Here is a 22,706-nt window from a genome sequence, read left to right as displayed (position 1 = left end):
CACTGCTTGTAAGTTGAGGTATATAAGAGCAGAAGCAAAGAGGAAGAAATCCTTTCATTTACTTCAAAGCTTTACAGCTGACAGGGAGCTAGCTGCATGGCATTGCAGTCTGCTACTTATTTGACTGCAAGACTAAATGCCCAGGGAAGCTGCCACCCGAAACCCAGCCATGCTCTTTCATGTAGTATGGATGAGGCTTGCAGCTCTGAAATGCTGCCTGACAGGAAATTAAATTCAAGGCTTTGTTCCAATAAATAAATAAAACATCAAGAAAACATTTAGTTGAGAGAGACCACAACAACCTCATGCTGAATTAACAGAAAGGAAGCTAGCACTGCTTTCTCATTCTGGACTGCTTTATTCCTAGCAATATTGGGGTCATACATGTTAAGAAAGAGGAAATTATCTAAAGAGAAATGGTCTGAAATTAAACTTTCCCTCCCCTGCAAGCAAATAGCTTTCCAGTCCCACTCATATTCTACATTGCATGGATACTATATTATATAGGACTTTAAATAGGGGTGCTCATCCAATTTTGGTAAACCTCAGAAACAGGCCCATTTGAGCCTTGACTCTGAAGTCCCACATAGGTTCGCAAAATACATTTGTCCATAGGCGGCAGCCTCTACCTGCTGCTTGTCATTGCAATTGTCTTGCTAACAGAGCAATACAGACTATAGGAAACCAGCATAATTTATGCAGCTTTAACACAGCTGGCATTAAGTTACCCCATTCTCTTATATGACCCTTTGCAGTGCTATGATGCTCTGAGAACTCTATGCACTACTCCAAATGTGTCCACACCATACAGATTCATGTATATTACTGACCATTCTGTTTTCGGTAACTTTTACAATAACTTCCTACATTTAGTTTGATGGGTTTGCTGCTACTGCACACTGAGTTGCTATTTCTCTATTTCCAAGATAATAGGCATAGCTAATTCAAACCCTATGAGGTTATGATAGGTTAGATGTCCCTCCCAATGTGTGCCAAATGGCACTTTTAAAAACATCAGCACCCAGAATCTTATTTGCTTATTTGTTAATGTCATTCACCCAGTCTGGAGAGAGCTTTCTGAAAATTTTCAGTCTTTTTACCATTTCACCATCCTGAATAAAGTGGTTTCATCCTCAGATTGGCTTCCTTATGGCTCATTTGCATGAATAACTTGAACAGTACTCAACCTAATACAGACCCCTCAGAGAAACTGCTGCTTATTTTCCCTCATTATCCATTTGTGTTTTTATCTGCTTTTTCTTCTTTTACCATTTACTGGTACATAATAGGATTTGTCCTCTTATTCGGTGACTGCTAAATTTACCTAGGAGCCACTGAAACTTGCATAAAAAACTTGTTTGTAACCCATGTATATAACATGTCTCCTGGGCCACCAATATCTGCATGATTGTGGAAGGGAGGCAGCTCAGTGGCAGAGCATCTGATTTGCTTGCAGAAGGTCTCAGTTCCAACCCTTGTGTCGCCAGGTATGGCTAGGAGAGAATCCTGCCTAAAATCCTGGAGAGCTATTTCCTGTCAGTGTTGGCAATACTGACCTAGATGGACCAATAGGACTAGGCCTATTGGTGCTGATACAGTACGTCAAAAGGCTGGTGAGACAGGATTTCCATTTCTAGAAACCATGATCAGTTGTTTTCCTTCATCGTACTTGCTCTTCTCCAGGCCTATGCAGGTGATTATATGAACATCTGTGGAGTGAAAGTGAGAAGGGGCAAACAGGCTAGCCCTACCCACAATAAAAAGCACAAATGTCTGAATGGGTATCCTAACTGTGTTTAGCTGAATGTGATTAGAAGTCTCCCTAAGATCAAGAACCTTGTACACTGGGGGGGGGGGGTTTGTCCCATTTTGGGACCTGCAGACCTCCTAACCAAGAGCACCTCTCTTTTATCCAGATTTAATGACTCACTCACTGATCCTGTTGCTAACTCCAGACACTGAGAACTTCCATGGCCACCCCAGAATATACTAGAAAGGAAATATAAAGCTCAGCAGCAGCATACTGATGAAAATCCATTCCCTGTCCTACCAAGATTTCTGCCAACAGTTTCATGTGCAAAAATGGTTCAGATGCATTTATCTCCTTTTCATGTCACCCAAACCCCTCTTTTTTCACCTGTCTGTGAGAGAAAATGCACTTAAGACCACATTTTGAGAAATTGAATGGCTTTTATTGAGCTCCAGTGTGAATCCATACCTACCTATGCTCCCAAAGAACACCTTTAGTACAGCATTGGACTCTGGACCTCAATCCTGGAAAGGGACTCTGTGGGCTCAGTAACAACTGTTGGGGGCAGAGATAACCCATTGCTACTCCTGGTCAAGAGCTCCTTCCCAAACCCATATTCACACAGCTGTGTGAAACAGCTCAGCCCTGAGCCAGGATAGGTAATCTTTGTAATCTCTCACTCTCTCTGGGAATTTGAAAATCACAGTGTTGTGCTCTTACCACTCTCAAATTTCTTCTCATAGCATAGGGATCATTGTTTCTATACAGGTATAAATGTGTCACAATATTAAAATATCCCTGTGATCCCATATATATGCTACAATGCACCAAATATTCATTAATTGCACTGTGATTTTTAGATATCTTTATTTCATTTATTTCTTGCAATAAATGAATGTTTTATTCAATATAGTTTTGGTTTGGATAATACATTTGTGTGTTACATGCAGTTCAGGCATATTCCCAGGGCATCACTCAGTTGTTTCCAGGAAGAGGTCACTTTACTGTGTGGGTGGTAGGCACACACACACACACACACACACACACACACACACACAAAAAACAAACACACACATCCCAGAAGACAGGTAACAGTGCTTCCCAGTGTGAAGACTGATGCAAAGAATTCATTTTTAGCCTCTCTCCAATCTCCTTTCAAAAAGTGGCAATATAAAATAACAATGGTGCAGTATCTACATAGTGCTTCTGTCCTTCATTTGGTCACATACCATTTTTATGGACTCTAAGGATGCAGGTAGGACAGTATGGAATCACAACTGCTTCCTTTCATACCAGAAGGGAATATGGATTCATCCTAACACTGTGTTTAACAATATTTTATACAGAAGAGTCCCAGAAGAATCCTAATTTTGCTTCATCTGGATCGTCTTGACAGGGTTCTGTGAAATGTGAACAAAAGAGATGGCAGAAAGAAGTGAGGCAACATTAATAAAAGCATCAATTTAATAGACTGCGTAACTTTCATATTAAAGCAGTGCATTGTACATAAAACATTTCAGTCTATATTTAAACTAAAACCTGTAATTTTTTTTTGAATTTTTTTTTTTTTTTTTTTTGAAATTAGTAGGGTGGGCAAAGTCTCAAATTATCAATGACATAACAATGAACTTTTAGGATCAAAATGGGAAATCTACCCAGAATCAACTTGATGTGGAATTACCGTATTTGAGGTGTTGAACATGTTTTTTCAAGCAAGACAAACTTCTGCTCCAACACATCAGCAACCACAACACACAGCTACACTAGCACCTTTTGTCTCACCAATATGATTCTATGATTCTAATTGTTCATCTCTATCAATATTCAGATGTTGAAATTCCATGGCATTAACCTTCTAGATACTTTTTATTATTAGACTTATCAGATCATTCCTAGCTATCCATCAATGGTAGTTGGTGGTCACTGGAGCTGGTGGGGTAGAGGGCAAGGCAGACATGCATAACATGAACAGAGAGAGAGACACAGACACACACCTAGCACAGAGACACACCTAGCACTGCTACATAGACACAGCTAGGGATACATACATTTCTATGCTTCACGGTAAGATACGGGAGTTCATTTTTTGCAATATGCCACACAAGCCGGGATCTACTTATGGGGGAAGAGGGTGAATCTCGAATCTCCTGCCAATCGTCTATCAGCTGTTTACCCTTCTGTGTTTCTGGCAGGGGGGTTCTGAGAAATGGGTACTATATAGAACGGATATCACCAACGTGGTGCCCATGGAGTTCAACTCCCATCAGCCCCAGCCAGCATGGTCAAGAGTCAAGGATAAAGGCACTGCATTGGCTACCCCAGTGTAGCGTGTGGCTGGCTGGGCATCTCCTTATAATGAGACATTTCATTGCATCTTAAACTTTGTTTTGAAAATGAACCCACTAGGAAGATCAAAGAGAAGAGCACCATAAAATTTCCTTGCATGGGTGAAAATTCAAATGTATATCTGGGTCGCCCTGCTGTTCATTCCATTTGACCTCTTCTTTTTGACATAGTGCTTAGTACTTTTCTAGGATAATCATAATGTGATTCTAGTAGTTTAAAAAACTCTATTTGCTTTCTATAACTACATTTTTAAATGAAATTCATACCTCGTGCTCAGTGTAGACTTGTTCTTTATTACCGTGTTATGACTGTAGGTGGAATCAAATCCTACTCGTATAACCTTTCCTATCCCTACCATACAAACAGGGAAAGTTATTTAAGTATTATATTTTAAAATGCAAAGCATCCAAGACTTCAGCTGTGATCTTTCTCCCCCACCCTGTATGTTTCACAGATGCATCCTGTTTCTTCTTTTCAACTTGGCCATAAAGGATCAAGAAGAATCATGACTGAAAAACTCTGTGGATGGCTACCAGTTTTCCTCTCAGCATTGCTATATCAAGTCTTCAAGTGGTATGTTACATTTTCCCCAAGAACAGCTTGTGGGTTGGCCTTTGGCCTTTGAATACGATAAGAATTATGCTAGCTTCATTTTAATGTCGGGCAGTTTCTGCCACTTCTATGTTTGGGGGAAGCCTTAATGAAAGGTGTGATACGCTTTCTTTCATTCTTGTTTTAAAGGGCAGGTGTGCAGTGTTCATTTAAATACAACACACTCCCCTTCTATTATCAAAGAAATAAACAACTATCTGACGTTTAGAAGACATCAGAAGGCAGTCCTGTTTAGGGAAGTTTTTAATGACTGATGTTTTAATGTATTTTTAATCTTTTGTTGGAAGCCGCCCAGAGTGGCTGGGGAAACCCAGCCAGATGGGCAGGGTATAAATAATAAATTGTTGTTGTTGTTGTTGTTGTTGTTGTTATACAAAAATGTAAAGCTAGAGTAAAAATTCTCTATGATATGCACTTGATTACTCATCCTATTTGCATTGCTTCCTTTGATATGAAATGATGGGCTTTCTCATTGAAATGAATAGAATAACATAATTGATTTTGTGAAATTCCATCATAGTGGACAGTGAGAATAAATAGGTAGTTTTGGTTTTAAAATGCATAACATAACAAACAAGAACAAAACAAAACATGACATTTAAAAAGCCGTAGATTGCTTAATCAGTCTAAGGCCTGGTTGAAGAGGAATGTTTTTGCCTGGCACTTAAAGATATACAATGAGGACACCAGGTTAACAGGGGTGGTGAAAGGGGAATGTGATAGGGGTGGGTCACCCTGGTTGTCACCACTGGGGGGAGGGTGACAGAATGCCAGGTGGCACTCACCATGGGGCCTGCTGTGCACCCAAACCATGTGTCTCTCCTGGGAGTGACGTGGTGGCTTGGGTGCCCCAAAGGGTCCGCCCACTGCCTCCCCCTCAGCAGTAGGGCGGCTGAGTGGGAGGAGGCAGGCAGACTCCTCAGAGGCCCCGGCTCACCCCGCCCCGCCTTGCCCCGTGGGCGGCTGGCCCTCTGGGCGCAGGGCACGCATGCCGCCTCAGGCGCCTGATTGTCTTGCTCCACCGCTGCCAGGTAAGCCTCCCTAAAGAGAGCATTCCACAAAAGATTGTGTGATCTGAGTAAAAGTTGGATTCAGCAGACTTAATCTGAGCCTTCAAAGGCATATAGACTTTGAAGAGAAAGTGGGAAAGAACTCGACCAGTTTCCTACTCTAGCTATATGCATTTGTCAAAGGCAGAAAAGGCAACCACACACATTTACCACTTCATGATCCACAAGGCAGTAAATGGAGGGTGGAGACTGGCTCAGAGGCTTTGTGAGCAGCGAGGGAAGAGCTCAGGTGTGTCATTGTACCTATGGCTGCTGGCCAACCCCTGACATATATGAATTGGTCATCTTTACAACAACTTTATTCAGTAATTCAGTATTACCACTTTTGATTATTGCTACAAGGATTTCTACTTTGTTTTTCATTTCAAATAATTTCAGAACCAGTTGTGAGTTAAAATACCACACACCAGCATAAAAGCAGAAGCAGATAAATTGCAACCCAGTGGAAGCCTGAGCTAGAGTAGGCAGAGTGCTGAGAGATCGTAACTTGCCAAAGGCCACCTGCTGAGTTCAGAGGAGATTTGGACTGGGAGCTTCAGATTGTAGATCTGTCTCAACTTCAGCAACTACAGCCACACCTGGGAAAGTACATATGGATGACAGTATGGAACAGCCATGGCTAAACTTGGCCCTCCAGCTGTTTTGGGACTACAATTCCCACCATCCCTGACCACTGGTCCTGTTACCTAGGGATGATGGGAGATGTAGTCCCAAAACAGCTGGAGGGCCAAGTTTGGCCATGCCTGGTATAGACCTTTTAAGCTTTTATATTGCACATTACCTTCTATAGATATAAAATGTGCATATAGCATGGCAACATAATGTGCACATTTTACCACTTAACATGACTTACTAAAACATGAAATTTATTTTTATAAACCACTTAATCAAAATATCTTGTAAGTTATTATTAGTAGTAAGGCACCAATAAAAGCAGTAGAATTTGAAAACAATTGTGCATAACTAAATTATATGTAATTGCCATTTCCTCTTTCCTGTTGTTCATTGTCTTATAAATATAATAAAAGTATTTTCAATGATTTTTTTTTAAAATATGTAGTTTCTAAGCCATAGGGAAATGGCCTTATAGAAACACAGAAGGCAGCTGATCTGATCTCTGTGTTACTTTAAATGAGGTAGAATAGCTTTGTCTCTAAGAGCTCCTGTTGCCCTTCTATTAGAGTATAGTTATTGATTTCCCTGTAGAACAAGAACACTTTAATCAAGCATTCAAAAATATTTTTGCAGTATTGAATAAATGCTTGCTGTACCAAGGGGATTTCAGGTTTTATTGCCAAGCTGCCCATCATGTGTTGTTTTGTTTGCATATGCCATCTGAGATAAGCTAAATGAGCTTGCTACTTTTGAACTTTTGAGTTCTTGTCAGTAGGAAGAGAGTGAGATTAGTTAATTAAGTCTTGGTTTGGAACTGCTAACCCCTTTCCAAAACAAATTATACTTTCCTGCTCCACTATCTGCTGTGAACATCGTCCTAAACTACAGGGGTACCTTGGCTTTCTAACTTAATCCATTTTGGGAGTCCGTTCGACTCCCAAAACCGTTTGAAAACCAAGGCGCAACTTCCGATTGGCTGCAGGAACTTTCTGCACTCAATCGGAAGCTGCATCGGACATTCGGCTTCTGCAAAACGTTCGCAAACTGGAACACTTACTTCCGGGTTTGCAGCGTTCGGGAGCAGATTTGTTCGGGAGCCAAGCCATTCAAGTACCAAGGTACCACTGTACCTCAAACTGAAATCAGGTTGGAATCAAGCTATATTCATAGAACCCTTTATCTCAATCCTAAAAGTAACTTTTAAAGATGGTTTCACTATACGGAAAGCACCCTGGACCACTCTGTGGCCTCCTCCCACCACATGGCATCGCACGCAAGCACTCCTGCCAAGTTGGGTGGAGCCTGGTGCCTGTGTGAAGCAGTGTACCTCCCCACAATTTGGGCAGGTGCAAAAAGTAATGAAAGTAGGGTCACATGTGACTGCGCACCAGTATCATGAGCACTGTTTATCACGAATGTGAAATAAAAAGGGCACCTTGAGGGTCCCAGAGACTCGTCAAATTGTTTCAAATCTTAAAAAACACAAAATGCCCACCTTTAATCTTACAAAATAGGATTTGAGTACTACTAGTCGGTACAGGGTGATTGTTATGACCTGTAGATTATTTTACATACTATTACTTATTATAAACTCCATTGCGGAAGTAAAGTGCAGCTAATGCAAATATTTTAAAATTATGCCTTTTCTTACTTTTCCAAAATATAAAATAGTGGGCAATATTTCCCGCCTCCCACAATTTCCCCCCAATTTCCAATTTTTCCACTGGGAAAAAATAAAGAACCTCCCGTCCCCTACCCCCACAAAAAACCCTAAGGGGGGGGAATCCTTCTTTCTTTCATTCACATATCCAAACACTCAAGTTTTTGAAGGCAAGCTGTATGAGTCGGTGAGGATCATATTCAGAACCAAGGAATTATGAACTACAGTGTCGCTGCTAGTGAAAAGTAATTTTAAATGACTGGTGTGTTGAGAGATACATGGAAACAAATTTACCTTCAATCATATATAATGAAACTGTCTTGCTTATTTCTTCAAAGCTTTGCAACTCTCTCTGACTTTTGGCAAAGCTGGCAGAGTGGGTGGGTGATGAAAGATGATGTGCAGAAATATCCAGAGGGCCATGGATTCTCCACTCCTGCCTCAACTAATTGATACTCTTCTAAGAATTTATAATTCCTGCTCTTGACAGCATCTCTGTAATCCAGTGTGTCTGCTTAATTTATACAATTTGTTTTAATGTTTACTGGCCAATAAGTCTTAGTTTTAATAAAATCTTTCCCTCTATTTTCAGACAAATATCTCTTGGTGCCATAGCACATGGATTTCAGGACTACATGTGAAGAGGTAATGCCAAATACAGACACAATTATTGTGTTTTATTTTGATGATAAATGTGATATGAGCTGTTACAAGGAAGGCTAAACTGTATTTTCCAGTAAGTCTCACAGGGCAGAGGGAGTTATTCCAACCATTTTAGGGACTCCACTCCGGATTTGAGTAGAATTTACTCCCTATACTTTTCTTCTCCTGAAGAAAAGGCAGCAGAGATTTAGGATAAGAGTTTTCCTACTCCTAGATGGGCTACCTTCCCAGGTTGACAAGCTCCATCTGCCCCTCCCTTACCTCTCCATCCTGTGCAGAAACCATCTTCTTGGCCATTGGACCCACTATTCGTTTCATCCACTCAATCTGCCAGAGCCTGTCTTCTCATGCAATGGAAGACCCTAACTCACCAAGGGTTTGAGACCCACCAGCTACCCTCACCTGATTTAGCTAGCCAGTGAAAGCCATTCCTGAGTTGTGGCTGCTGATAGCTTCTAAGAGCTGAGTGCTGTGCAGGGAGGGCAGGGAACCAAAGGTGCGCAAAGCACTCCAGAATAAGCACGACGTGTCCCCCACCAGAGGTCCTACCTTCCCCTAACACCCCCAAAACCCCACATAAACAATGAAATAGTTATAACTAACCCACTGCAATTTGAGTGGACTTATCTCAAAGGAAATTACACAATAATACAATAAGTACAGTTATTCTTGCATTGAAGGGAATTGGATTAGTTGACCCTTCCATCCTTACAATTCTATGATAGTGCTGCTCAGGGAACAGAAGAAAATGGAGCACAATTCTTGAGTGTATAAAACTGGGGATATATAGCACAGGAGCAGAATAAGTTGCTTTCCTCTGCTGGCAGAAAAGTACAGTACTGGGCAATGGAAATGCAGCTTTCCCCATCATTGCAGTGCTATGACAAGAACAATGTGTGGTTGCTTAAGTTCTCCCTTCCATGCAGTTCTTAGAGGGGCAATAAGGCTAAGTGGCAGGTAGGGAGGTGTGTGTGAAAACAGAAGTTTCAGATTGATTTGAATTAGCCTGCAACCTCAGAAGATGGGGGGAGAAGTAAACCTTGATCTGTGAAAATAAAATACAACATCAAAACATTACGCAGAGTGTATTTCAGGGCAGCATATATTTGCTTGGCTTTATGAAATCTGAAATAATTTAACCTTCTTCTGGTGCTAAAGAATGCCCTATTTTTGTGTATCAGCGCTGCATTGGCATAGGAAAGGATGGTATTTAAATGAAGATATCATCTAAAGATGTATTGTACAACTGTAGCTTCTAAAAGGCAAAGACTACCAGGGCCTTATTACATTTTAAGTTTTCCATGTAAATTAGGTTATTCTGCTCATGTGCTATCAGTCAGTCCATTGCCGTAAATGGTTTGCTTTTTTCATGCTTGACTTCTTTGTTCAAACTGTGAATAAACTCTGCCCATGTGCATTACAATGCCGGCTTCTATTTTAATTTCGTTGTGATGTTTAATTATGTCTACTGTATAGTTACATGCTGCTTAATTCTTGCCCTAAGCTCTCTTTATAAAATTTCTCAAGAGATTTTATAGAGTAATCAGCCAAGTCAGAAGTGTGCAGTCAAGTAAAGCAAAATGACTGTATAAACAATTCAGCATTTCTTTAAAAAAATAAAAAATAAAAATCTCAGGCAGCCCTCAAATTAATTGGGAGCTATTGGGACACTCCTAGGTATGAATCAATAGGTGTGTTGTTGCTCACTCTCCAACCTTGCTTGGCTGAAAGAAGTTATAACAATAGAATTAAATGTGGTTATTAGCAAGGTTCTCCCACCTTTCCCTTTATTCCCTACTTCCCCACGCCTGTGATTTTAAGCAGAGAAGATGTTCTTATTCCACAAGTCAGGAAGCCAAAATGCAAAGAAACAACTTTTTTAGGATAACTCATTTGGATTTTGTCTGCTGCCCAGTTCTTCTGCTTGAGCTCCATTAACAGAGCAAAGGGTCTGTTCGAACAATGGAAATTCACCTAGCTGCCCAGAGTGACTGGGGAGACCCAGCCGGATGGGCGGGGGTAGAAATAATAAATTATTTATTATTATTATTATTATTAGGGCTGGTACACCCATGAGGCACAATGAGGTGACAGCCTCAGGTGACAGGATTCACAGAGGCAACACATTCAAATGTAATTGGTCAAGGCTGGAAAGGAACCAGGGAAAAGCGACTTGGTTGTGGTAAATTAAGAGTCTTGCCTGACATTTCTCAGTCACCACATCAGCTGAAAGGCCACTTTCAGGGCAAGCAGGGCAAGCAGTGCCAAGAGAGATGCAATGTTTGTGCCTCCCCCTCAGCCTGCATCCTGGCCAACCCTAGCTATGCCCCTGGGCTTGGAAAGTATGAATGGATATTAGGCGCAAAGATATACCGAGAAGGAAAATAACTGAAACCACTGTCTAAACTGCATATAAACTGCCACACAAGGAAGAAATGTGCCCATGTAATAATTACCCATTACTCATCTCAAACAGGAAAAAGATATGAACAGAAGGGACATAATGTCTGGACATTAAAAGGTAGTCTTTAGGGACATTAGACATCATCCATTTCAGATTGTCACAGTACACCTCTTGCCATTTTTTTAGTTCAAGCTGACCAGCTGGATTTAGACATCCTTTAGTTAACCAGTCTGCAGATACAAGCCATGATCTCAAAAGCACTTGGAATGGATTTGCTTTTGTGCATAGAGGAGCTATTGGATTATAACCATAAAGCAGGATGATTGGAATCCTTCATGGTGTTTCAGTGCTCTACTGTGATCCTAGTTAAGCTCCTGGCTCATGAGTAATCCTAATTAGGATTAATCAGAGGCTGTAAGCTTCACACAGCCTTGCCGGGGTGACACCTTCCATTAAGCAATGTGTAAGGTTCAGTCCCATATGCGTTGTGACACTGGATACTGAAATAAGTGTCTTGATATTGTGAAGGGGGATTTTTGCTTGCAGCATTTGTTGACATATCCATACTGAGCACAGATATGCAAATACGTGTTATTAAGTGGATCAATCTCCACAATCCAGACATGTTGCTAGTAATCAGTTTTGTAACGTCATTGTCTCAATATATCTATTTGCAACTAATAACCATAGACATTTCCAGAGATATTTTGGAATATGCTGGCTCTGTTAAAGCTTTTCCAAAAGACTATCAGAGAAAAAGTATCCTTTTGATCCTCTAACATGAACAATCAGCGTGCAGCTTGGAAACTAAGGAAACCCTTTTCTCTGTTCATCCTTTGAAGACAAAGACAGGGATTTGTTTGCTGCAGGATGGTAACCAGGAGCCTTTCAAAGTGCGGCTGCACTTAGCCAAAGATATTTTGACGATTCAAGAGCAAGACGTGATCTGTGTGTCTGGCGAACCTTTCTATTCTGGTGTAAGTATCATTTTCTTCAGCAGTTTTCAAAATGAAAACATTGTGTATGTTGAGCTTTCCCCACTCCCTTTTGCCTTCCATTGGAGGGTGTTGAAATGAAGAAAAGTTGCAATTTTTTAAAATGATGCAATCAAGTCTAGGTTGAAGTCATGAAATGCTATGGTATGGTACTTCTTGGTGTTGTTTTGGTACAGTGTAAATAATATGAGCAGCGTTCAGGAGATCACTGCAGTGAATGGTCCTAAGAAGCATTCAATTAATATAATTCACAGTCATGATTCAAGTGGGATGAGATAGCTTACTTAATGGGATTTAACTTTACTAGGTGCTATGTTGGTCTCAGGTTAAACCCAGGACTCCTGAGACAAAACAAAAACAAAAACCTTACAGTGGCCATGAGTCTCCCCCTAAGACTCCATGATTGGGCAGGGATATAAAGGATCCAAGTTCTTAGGGACCTTGTAAATTAATACAACAACCTTGAACCTGGGCTGGTAGTGTCCAGGCACTCAGTGCAAGCTTTTGAGCTCTGGAGTTATGTGCTGATAATAGTTCTGTCCTCATCAACAGTCTAGTCACAACATTTTGCTCATGCTGGAGCCTCTGCACCAGGCTCAAAGGTATCCCTACGTAGAGCGCATTGCAATAATCAAGTATTAAGGTTGCTTAAGAACTCTAAAGCCAAGAGCAGAGTGTTATGGAGATATAAAAAGAGCTTTGCTTGATCTAACCAAAGACTTGTCTAATCTAGCATCCTGTTTCCCACAGGGGCCAACCAGATGCCCTTTGGAAGTCCACAAGCTAGACATGAGAGAATAGCCTTTTCCCACTGTTGTTCCCTAGTCACTGGTATTCAGAGGCTGTTCTTTCTGATCCAGTATCTAACTTTATGTTGATGCTGAGTTACCCATTGGCTCTACCCAAAGAGAATTTAAGAGTTGCTTAAGATCATCAAACCATATCCCTGCAATTCTACCAGATCATATCCAGTTTTTGTGTTTTTTTTAACATGGATTTATCATTCCCATTTGCATTTCCTTGATATGTCAGAACACCTATTACTTATATCTAGATGACATTTAAATAATGCCTTGGCATAAATGCATGATATTTTTAATTTCCCATACAGTGTTACAGCCTACATTTCCAGAATATTGTTTTAGAAGGTAACGAATGATGCGCTCCGCTTGGTTAGCCTGGCTGCATGTTATCTGAAGATTAAATGCACAACCCATTAGATAACATATCGATGTGAAAATGGGATTTACTTTTCCTGCTAGAACAATTGTCACAGTTGACACTTTTGAGCCCTTTTCTTTATTTCCTCAGGAACTGAGATGAGATTATAAATGACTAGGCTCATTCCAAAAGACTCTTTGTTCAAAGTATTGTCTATTTCTGCTGTATGCTATTTGAATAATTGTCTAGTGATTAGATATGGAGGGTCTGATTCAGCCAACGTGGTGTGTGCTATCTGAAGCCGGTGCAAGGACTCCTACCTCTGCAATGGGGCTTTCCTCCCCCTCCTCCTCCTCTGCACTTTCTGTGCCTCCCCACATCTAACCTGGTGGCAGAAGAGGGGAGGTTGTTCCATTTGGCGAGCAGAAATGCTTGCACTGATGGAACAATTGTTCTAGCACTACACATTTCTACCCTTTTAGCTGAACTTTGCTTCTCCCACATTTATTGGATAACTGCCTCCCAGACATCTATTGTGAGCCCTTGCTCTTGAAGGATCAATTTCACTGAAGGTTAGACCACACGGTACTGGGAGCAATTTGTTGAAGTTATGAGTTTAATGTAGATAAAATGTTATATGTGTTTGAATACGTTGGACTGCCCGTTGCAGAGGACTGGTGGTTTTCCACTCTAGGGTGGGGCAGGCTGAGTCTTGTGACTGGTTTATGAGGTATTTTTCCTAACTCGTACCCTGAGCTTCTCTGTGTTTGGTGCTATGTGTAGGGAAACAGTTTGCTCTGTTGTTTTTTGAGTGGTGTCTCTCTGTGTGTTACAGCAGAGAGAGAGAGAGACAACCTTTGCTTTTAAGCAGCATAGACTTACTGTGGGATCCGGGGAAGGAACTTACTGGACTTTAAAAGATGGGAACTCATTACTAATACACAATGTAGCATTTTGTTGTTCTGCAAGAGTTACTGTTTTGTAACTAAATGTTTAAACACCAAGTGTTAGGTATAGTGTCAGTGAAAAGTATCTGATCAGACTCGTGTAGAAAGAAACCCTCTTCAGCACAAGTAAAAGCTTTAAAACTTATTTCTTGTGGTGAAGAGGGTTTCTTTCTACATGAGTCTGATCAGAGACTTTTTGTTGACACTATATCTAACACAATTATCCTAACCGTACAGCATCTCCAAATGTAGTATTTTCCGTTCCTTTCATGGGAATAAATGACACCCACCTACACATATGGAGAGAGTAAAATGGGCCACTCAGGGATGCTTTTGAGATGGAGTTAACCCACTGCCATTTGTCACTGTATCCATGACTCAATATTCATTTTAGGTCAGGAAACGTTCGGTGTAATTGTGGGTAGTGTTTGTGCTGCACACAGTGGCAGCTGGTGACATTTTGACTTGGTGGGGCTGCATTTTCTAAACTTGCTGTTTTCATCACGGTAGGACTTGCACAGCACATATTTAGGAAAGTGTGCCATTTCACGTGTGCAGAGTGCCATTATCACCTTCTTTCTTTAAAAAAACCACACACCCCAAAAGATATTAATCATCAGTGAACAGGGAAAGAATTTCCATGTAAGAGGATCAAAGTATGATTTTCTTGTTTAGAAATTTAGGTATACTTTTTGAATCCATGTGTTGTTTTCAGCTACACATCTGTTCCTATTTTCAGTGGGAGGGCTGTGATCCAGCAGCTCCAGTGGATCCACCCCCCACTGTATATGTGTCAGGATTGTTTTAGTGTTCTGGTGATACAGCTGAGGTATTAGTATTGTTTTGTGTATTTTTTTCTGCATGCAAATGGTCTGGTTATTATTGTGATCCCCTAGGGTGTATAATAGCAGGCACCACTAGATAAATAAGGATGGATTTTCACCCCGCTTCATGGGAACATATGAGGGGCTCATTTCTGAAAATACTCCTATATGCTATTGAAAAGTGACTGCAGGTTTATCTCTGTGTTATATTGGATATCTGGACACATATTTTAGAAGAATTGCCTAGCACTAAGTGTTTGCATGTGGCAACTCATTGGCATTTGTTTTATGTGACTAATTTGTCACTTTACGATTAGAAAAAAACAGAAAGAGCAGTTCCTTATTTTTTAATGTTGAAATTCAAAACTCCAAAATGAAGATATAGTGTGCAAGCCTATTTTCATAAGAAATATTAAATCTGAATAGAACTGAACTTGGCTTACTCTTTCAGGAAAGGACTGTAACAATTAGAAGACAAGCCGTAGGAGGATTTGGATTAAGTATAAAGGTAGGTTGCATTTCCCCAACTGTTTCCTATGTTCAATCAGAAATGCCATTTGGCTTGTGAATAATGCATTTAATGAGATCAAAAGGTGCTTGATTGTATTATTACCTGCAATTTCAATGAAAGGTCTGTATTGGCTGATCTTTACAATAGATAATCAGTTGAAAAAATTTCCCCCATAGTTAATGGAGGAACAATAGAGGTAATATCCCATTAAGATTCATTTGTACTTATAAGGTTTGGTATATATTTTTAAAGTATATTTCATCTGTGTAGTCTTGTCTTTTGTTCAGTGGTCCTTTAATTTTAATTACTTGTTAATGAACACAATGGCAGGCTCACTAAATAGCCAGTGAGTTCCCATAAACTATTTATTAATTTCGTAGTTGCTTGCTAATAAGATTGAAAATAGTCCTATTTCTCCACTGTATTCATTGTATTACAGATGGAATGATTAATCCACATGAGGATTGGTTTCTCTCTCCCCCCCTCCAAATATCTACCTTAGAAAAGCTTAGGAAACATAAAAAGGGAGATAATTTTAAATAGTACATTATAGCTCTGAAACAGCATAAGGTAAAGGTAAAGGTACCCCTGCCCGTACGGGCCAGTTTTGACAGACTCTAGGGTTGTGAGCCCATCTCACGCAAGAGGCCGGGGGGCAGCGCTGTCCGGAGACATTTCCGGGTCACGTGGCCAGCGTGACAAGCTGCATCTGGCAAGCCAGAGCCGCACACGGAAACGCCATTTACCTTCCCGCTGGTAAGTGGTCCCTATTTATCTACTTGCACCTGGGGGTGCTTTCGAACTGCTAGGTTGGCAGGCGCTGGGACCGAACAACGGGAGCGCACCCCGCCGCAGGGATTCGAACCACCGACCTCTCGATAGGCAAGCCCTAGGCGCTGAGGCTTTTACCCACAGCACCACCCGCGTCCCCTCTGAAACACCATATAAAGCAACAAATCTCTTTTGAACAGAGCTTTTAAAAAAATCTCTTTAGTACAGAAATCTTAGCTGTTATCTATGAATGCAAAGCAACATTGGTATATGTTTTTCAAAAATGAACTTATGAAATATGATTTGAGGGGAAAATAAAATGTAGTTCTCTTGCATTCTCATTGAGTAGGAACTTGAAAAAAAACAAAAACTTTCCAGTTCTTAAAATGAGTCTGGTGTGTTTATTTTAGCAGAACTACCTAATTAAACCAAATGCTAATTAGTGCACTATGGCTAAAATCCCATAAGAATGAAAATGGGAACAAGATTTTTTGTTGTTGTTTAAAGTCATTACATGCTGTTATTTTTTTCATGTCTAGAAACAGAAAAGAGAGTAAGTTGTGTAAGCGTGCCTGAACTAAGAATTTAAACATTGGAACACTGGTAGATTTTTTTTTTCTTTTTTAAAGCTACTATATAATTTATGATGATGCTGAAGAAAGTTCAGAATGCTAGGGACTGGAAGACAATTAACTTCTTTTTTTGCAATACAGATTTCCGCTGGTTTATAAGCATAAGAAAATTATTACTCTGGACAAAATCCAAAAATTGTATTCACCTTTCATACATTCAGTTAATTTCAGATAGCTTGCTCAGTCTACCATCATAATATTAATTGCCTCAAATTACTGTTCATGCTTTTAATTGGGGTTCTGAAACAGAATCCTTGGCTGTATTTTAAAAAGAGCTAACAACAGACGTAATGACATACAATACCAGATATAGGAGAACAGAAGGAATTCACATGAAATGACAGTAGGAATTTAGGGTCAACTTCTACTTTTTCAAAATCTATGTTGGTCCATTCGTGCACTTCAAAAGATGTTGACTGTGGTTATAAAAAAAACCAAATGCATAACCTGGTACTAATACTCAGCAAGCCTAAAAATATCTCTACAGTATATCCTAAAAAGAGGGGCAGGGATTGTCATTACTACACTATTAGCTTCCAGAGACCTACTTTTTGACCCTTTCCTGTGTTCTTAGTAGCTAGTCAAAGCGGAAATAGAAGCTAAGAGTCCTGATATTTTTTTCTGATGCCCTTCTGTTTCATTAGCAGTTCTCTTTCTCTCCTTGTTCATTTTCCCATAAGCATTTACAAGTTGCATCCCTCATGCTGTAGGGAAATCCCCACAAAACTCTCAATATCTGCATTTCATTTTTATGCTTTTGCCCAATTCCTCATGGTCTCCTCACTCACAGGATCAGGATGGACCTCCAGATGCTGTTGAACTCCCTTCCACCTGATCAAGGATTATGGGAGTTGTAGTTCAGCAACATCTGTCCCTATCCCAAACTTAAGGGATAGAGAGGTGGGCTTGGATCAGGCTAACTCATTTATGGGACTCCAAACCTTTCCATAGATCAGAGCTGCAGCTAAGGGAGGGGGAGAGGCTTGCCAGGTTTTTTGCCCCGGGTGAAGCCTCCAGAGGGGCTCTATTGAGGCTCCCCACCTGTGTGTATATATGCACAAATATGCATGGGGTGTGTGTGCTAAATCGGGTCTTTGACCTGGGTGAAATAAAGCCCAGATTCACCCCTGCTTAAATACTCACTGCGTCCAACAACTAACTCTGACTTCCTGACCAGCTTCAAAATCACCATAATAGTTTCTACTATGCTACTGTCAGTTCCTAGTATTCCTTGTATTGCTCCTCCCGAAGTTGCTGACTGGCCATTGCTTTGGACTTCCCACTAATCTGTGTTCTCATTTCTCTCTGTGCATGAAGTCCCAACCACGAAGCTTTGGTCTGTGAAGGGAGAGTATCTGCACCCCACCCTCCTCACCCCAAACATAAAGTTAACGATGCTCTACCAGTTAGGTGAAAACTAGTTCAGGGGTAGTTAACTTTCTGTCCAACAGAGTCTGCAACCAAAGATTATTGCCAAAACAGTATCTCTTGCCTTATGAATGTTGGTGACTTGTATTGGTGTGCCAATATGAACCAACTATCATTTGCTGCACTTGATGTCACTCAGGGTTGTAAGAGTTGCTTGATGAAGTCAGTTGCTTGATGAAGTCATTGTGTGAATTGAACAGTGCAACCTTGGTTTGAAAAAGGTGAACAAGGCTAGAGATTTGAATCTTTCTGCAATAATCCAATTGATACTTTCAGAGTCTGGAAAGGCTAAAAATATAAAGGCATTGTTTGAAGAATATGAAATCTGACATTAACATTGATGTTTCAGAATTGCTTCTAGGATAAGAAAGCATAAGGACCAAAACTATGCTTAATCATATTTAGTTGAAGAGTTTGTGAGTTTTTTTATTCTGTTTATTTTTCTATATAAAAAACCCAGCACAGAAACTGAGCAGCTTATTTTGACTTCCACTTCCATTCCTCCCACGCTTTTAAGGACAACCTGTTACTTTTCTTAGAATTCTCCTTTTCATCTCTTATTTCTTATTCATTTTCCTACTGACTTTTTGTGCTATGTTACAATGAGAAAAAGAAAATGTAAAGCAGCAAAGAAAACCTTCACATTCATTTTAATCAAATGTCCAGTATTCTTGCTATCTATTGTATGGCTTTGTTTATCTGTTCCTTGTCAGCACGACAAAATGATCACAGCATGGCTACTGTTTCAGAACTGGGCCTATTTTTCTTATTATAAAGTGGGCTCCATATGGTAATCTCTGGAGAATCTGGGGGAACCTGCAGTGAGTTTGCTTTCTTTTGTCAACAGTTCCACATTGTTCCGTTCACACCCCGGTCTGCTGATGCTTCCAACAGACTTTTTTCCCCTCCCTAACAATGGAGCTGATTGCATTCATATGCCTATTATTAAACAGAATTGTGAAACAGAAAATCTTTACCCCTTTGAATAAAACAAACTTAAAATGAAGTAAAAACTTCAAAGAAATGTAATAATATTTATAAACTGACAACAGGCCCAGTAAAATGTGGTTATTTTCATCTCATAGGGCGGAGCGGAGCATAATATTCCAGTGGTTGTTTCCAAAATTTCAAAAGAACAACGAGGTAAGTATCCGTGCCAGGCTACTTGCTCATGGGATCCAGCAAAGCATCACCAGGTTTATACATTTCAGACTGGGGAGGAATAACTGAATAGTTAAGAAAAAAATTGAAATCTGGGCCATAAATGTGCATGGCAGGATATTTTTAAGGAACATATGAAGCTGCTTCATGCTGGGTTAAATCCATTGGTTCATCTAGTTTGGTATTGATTACAGTGGCAGAGCAAGCCGATTGGGTGCCTGGGGCAGCATGCGTACCCTGCGCCCAGGGGCGTGGCAAACCACTCACAGGGGCATGGCGAGCCAGGGCAGGACGCCCTGTGGGGCCTCCGAGGCGTCTGCCAGCCTCCTCCCGCTCAGTTGCCCTACAGCTGTGGAGGAGGTGGCAGGCAGACCATTTGGGGCAGTGGGAGCCTGTGGGCACCCAAGCCACCGCGTCACTCCCAGGAGAGATGCGTGGCTCGGGCACGCTGCAGGCCCCGCGGTGAGTGCCACCCGGGATTTTGTCACCCACCTCAGTGGTGACACCCAGGGCTGACTGCCCCCACCGCCCCCCTTCCTCCACCCCTGATTGTTTACAGTAACAGGAAGCAGCCGTCCAGGATTTCAGACAGGGTTCTCTCCCTGCCATATGTGGAAATGCTGGAGACACAAGGCAGATGCAGGGAGCACTGGGCCTACAACCCTTCCTCACACTTTGCACATTTAAAGTAAAATAGAATTTCCTTTGTGAATTTTAGGCTCACATGCTTTAAAACCCTCTTCAATACAAGCCTAATTATTGTCCCTGAACCGTTTTATATGTACAGCACACATTATTGTAGCTGTGGTGCGCATGCAGTGTGCCAAGCATTCCCAAAATGCATGAGAAGCTTCTGTTTTCATGGAGCGCCATCTGCACAACAAAACACCCCAGAAGCCTAGGGTGCACTAATATGTATCCAATTAGGTTTCAGTCAAGTTGTGCATAAGGTTGAGGAGGAGGTGGACTGTGGCCAGCAAGAGCAAATTCCATAGCAGTTCCCTTCTTTGGCTAGAGTTATGAGGCTGAATGCACATCACAGACTAATGTGCAAATTGGAACCTAGCTGTCCATCTGAGTTTGCACTTCTGTGAGAGTTGTGATGCTCTTCTTAGCTAACCCCCCCCCCCCCCCAATGCATTTAAAATGGTTAGTTTGAGATCAGAGATTTATATTTAAATGTCTTTTGGGCAGATTTTTTTAAAGCACAGAAACTGGATGGAAAGTGACCGGGTCAAGAAATAGACAGATATGTCAATCTCTAGCAGATGTCACTCAGATCACAAGATCCACTGCAGCCTTTAAGCCTGATAACTGTATTTAGAAACAAGAGCTGCAGCTGTTCTTTACATTTTCAGGGTTCAAGACTAGAAACATGTCCTAGATGCAAAAGGGGAAATAAATTTCCTCAATAATACTTTCAGAAAATATTAATTATCTATGTAAATGTGAAATATGAAACCTGTCATGGATTTGTTTTCTTTTGTCACCTATTTCTCATTGTCCTGCTCACATCCTGCTCCACTGATGCAGCTAATTGAAAAATATAGAGGAAAGGTTGAAATGAAAAGCACACCTTTCATTTATTTTCTCTTTCTTTTTAGCGGAACTCTCAGGCTTGCTGTTCATAGGAGATGCAATTCTACAGGTAGGCAAACCCATTCACTTTTGCCAGGTTTTAGTCCCAAGTATAATGTGAAGTCTAACCTAAATGAAGCCAATGCTCAAAATTGTCTTTTCTTTTTTTTTAAACTCAACAGATTAATGGAATTAATGTAAGAAAATGCAGGCATGAAGAAGTGGTGAGCTTCTACTCCTTTTCTAAAAACCATTGCGGTTCTTAATAAAAGTCAGCATAGCTGCACTTCTGTCACAGTGTTCATCGCTATGCTCTGTAAGTAGATCAATGATCCCAAGATTGCTAAATGATCTAAGCTTTGAATATTGCAACTTTACCATAGAAATGGTTTACTGGCCTCAGTTGTGTTACAGCCTAAGGGAGCCTCTGCTTTCTTAGGATTTGTAGGTCCTTTATTTCTGGTGTGCTGTGTGTACCTCCTTTAAGCAATACTATTATGTCTGGTGAAGCAGCGCTCCCTGTACATACCAGATGTGTGGAAAGCTCTCGTGTATAAATAGAGAAGTGAGGGCCAGGGTACTGGGCCCACCCCCAACAGCCGGCACCCACACATTGAGCACAGATGTCTACAGTGGAACCCCTTAATGTGAACAGCTCAGTATGGTTGAGGTGCCAGTGGAAGCACTTACCCCAGTGCAAATTTGTGTGTGGGTGTGGCTAATCTGGATTGGGACTGTAGCATGGAGTAAGGAGTTAAATATCCTCCCCCCTACAAGGTCTCAGTTTAGACTGAGCTTCCTCACACATCCTGTTTACTTTTTCAAAGTAGTTCACACAATTGCTAATTGCATGAATAGTTTCTCACTCAGTTTGGTCTGGGGAACCTGTGGCCATTGAAGTGTTTCTGGTCTACAACTCCCATGAGCGCCAGCCAGCATGACCAATAGTCAGAGATGATGGGAGTTGTAGTCTAGCCACATCTGGAGGGCCACAGGTTCCCCAGCACTGCTCTAAAAGATAAGACGTCTTGCATAGTTGAGTGATTTAAGAATGCTTTGAAGATGTAAATTCAAGGGAATTATAGCTCTTTTAAAAAGAAGAGTTATAGACTCTTACAAAATTGTGCATCAAACAGTAATGTAAAGGAGCTACCGATTTCCTAAAGAAACTCTTTTCTTTTTAATTGTATATTGCATTATATGAGGTTCAATAACGAATTAAGTTATTTTCCTAATCCCATTTCTTGGAGCTGTATTTCCTTTTTAGTTTTGTGCTTATTTCATATATGGCTCATCAACTTTCAGAGTCTGATTTGTTTGCAAAAGCAGCTTAATCCTTTGCTAGGCTTCTGTATACTAAAACTGAGTTTTTTATTTACTGTGTCTTCGAGCCTTGGTGTTCCAGCAGTGATCAGATTACTTTAGTCAGTAGTTAAGCTAATGCAGAAAATCTCTCTGTGGGAGCAAAATGAGATATTGGGGCTTCAGGAAAAGGTTTGGTTGTATTTTTGAGTGCAGTGCCATATAGCTATGCTAGTAAGTCATTGTTTTGTGTTCAGAGTCAATGAAGCAAGATAT

At 40.7% G+C, this 22,706-nt stretch overlaps 1 protein-coding gene across 3 annotated transcripts in view; it reads left to right on the top strand.

Annotated features, from left to right (window-relative positions):
* SNTG1 (syntrophin gamma 1) overlaps positions 1-22,706 on the top strand; it is a 214,089-nt gene that overhangs the window by 102,621 nt on the left and 88,762 nt on the right. For 2 of the 3 annotated variants that reach the window (XM_028737009.2, XM_028737007.2), the window contains 7 exons: positions 4,551-4,669; positions 8,646-8,698; positions 11,963-12,097; positions 15,499-15,555; positions 19,475-19,532; positions 21,155-21,198; positions 21,311-21,352. In XM_028737009.2, the coding sequence (XP_028592842.2) occupies positions 8,672-8,698; positions 11,963-12,097; positions 15,499-15,555; positions 19,475-19,532; positions 21,155-21,198; positions 21,311-21,352 (363 nt within the window). In that variant the 5' untranslated portion in view covers positions 4,551-4,669; positions 8,646-8,671. The remainder of the gene's footprint in view (positions 1-4,550; positions 4,670-8,645; positions 8,699-11,962; positions 12,098-15,498; positions 15,556-19,474; positions 19,533-21,154; positions 21,199-21,310; positions 21,353-22,706) is intronic. The other variant, XM_028737010.2, reaches the window with a different exon arrangement.

Source organism: Podarcis muralis, chromosome 8, assembly GCF_964188315.1.
Source record: "Podarcis muralis chromosome 8, rPodMur119.hap1.1, whole genome shotgun sequence".
NCBI lineage: Eukaryota > Metazoa > Chordata > Lepidosauria > Squamata > Lacertidae > Podarcis > Podarcis muralis.
Note: the sequence above shows the minus strand (reverse complement) of the source record. Positions and strands in the feature narration are given on the sequence as shown.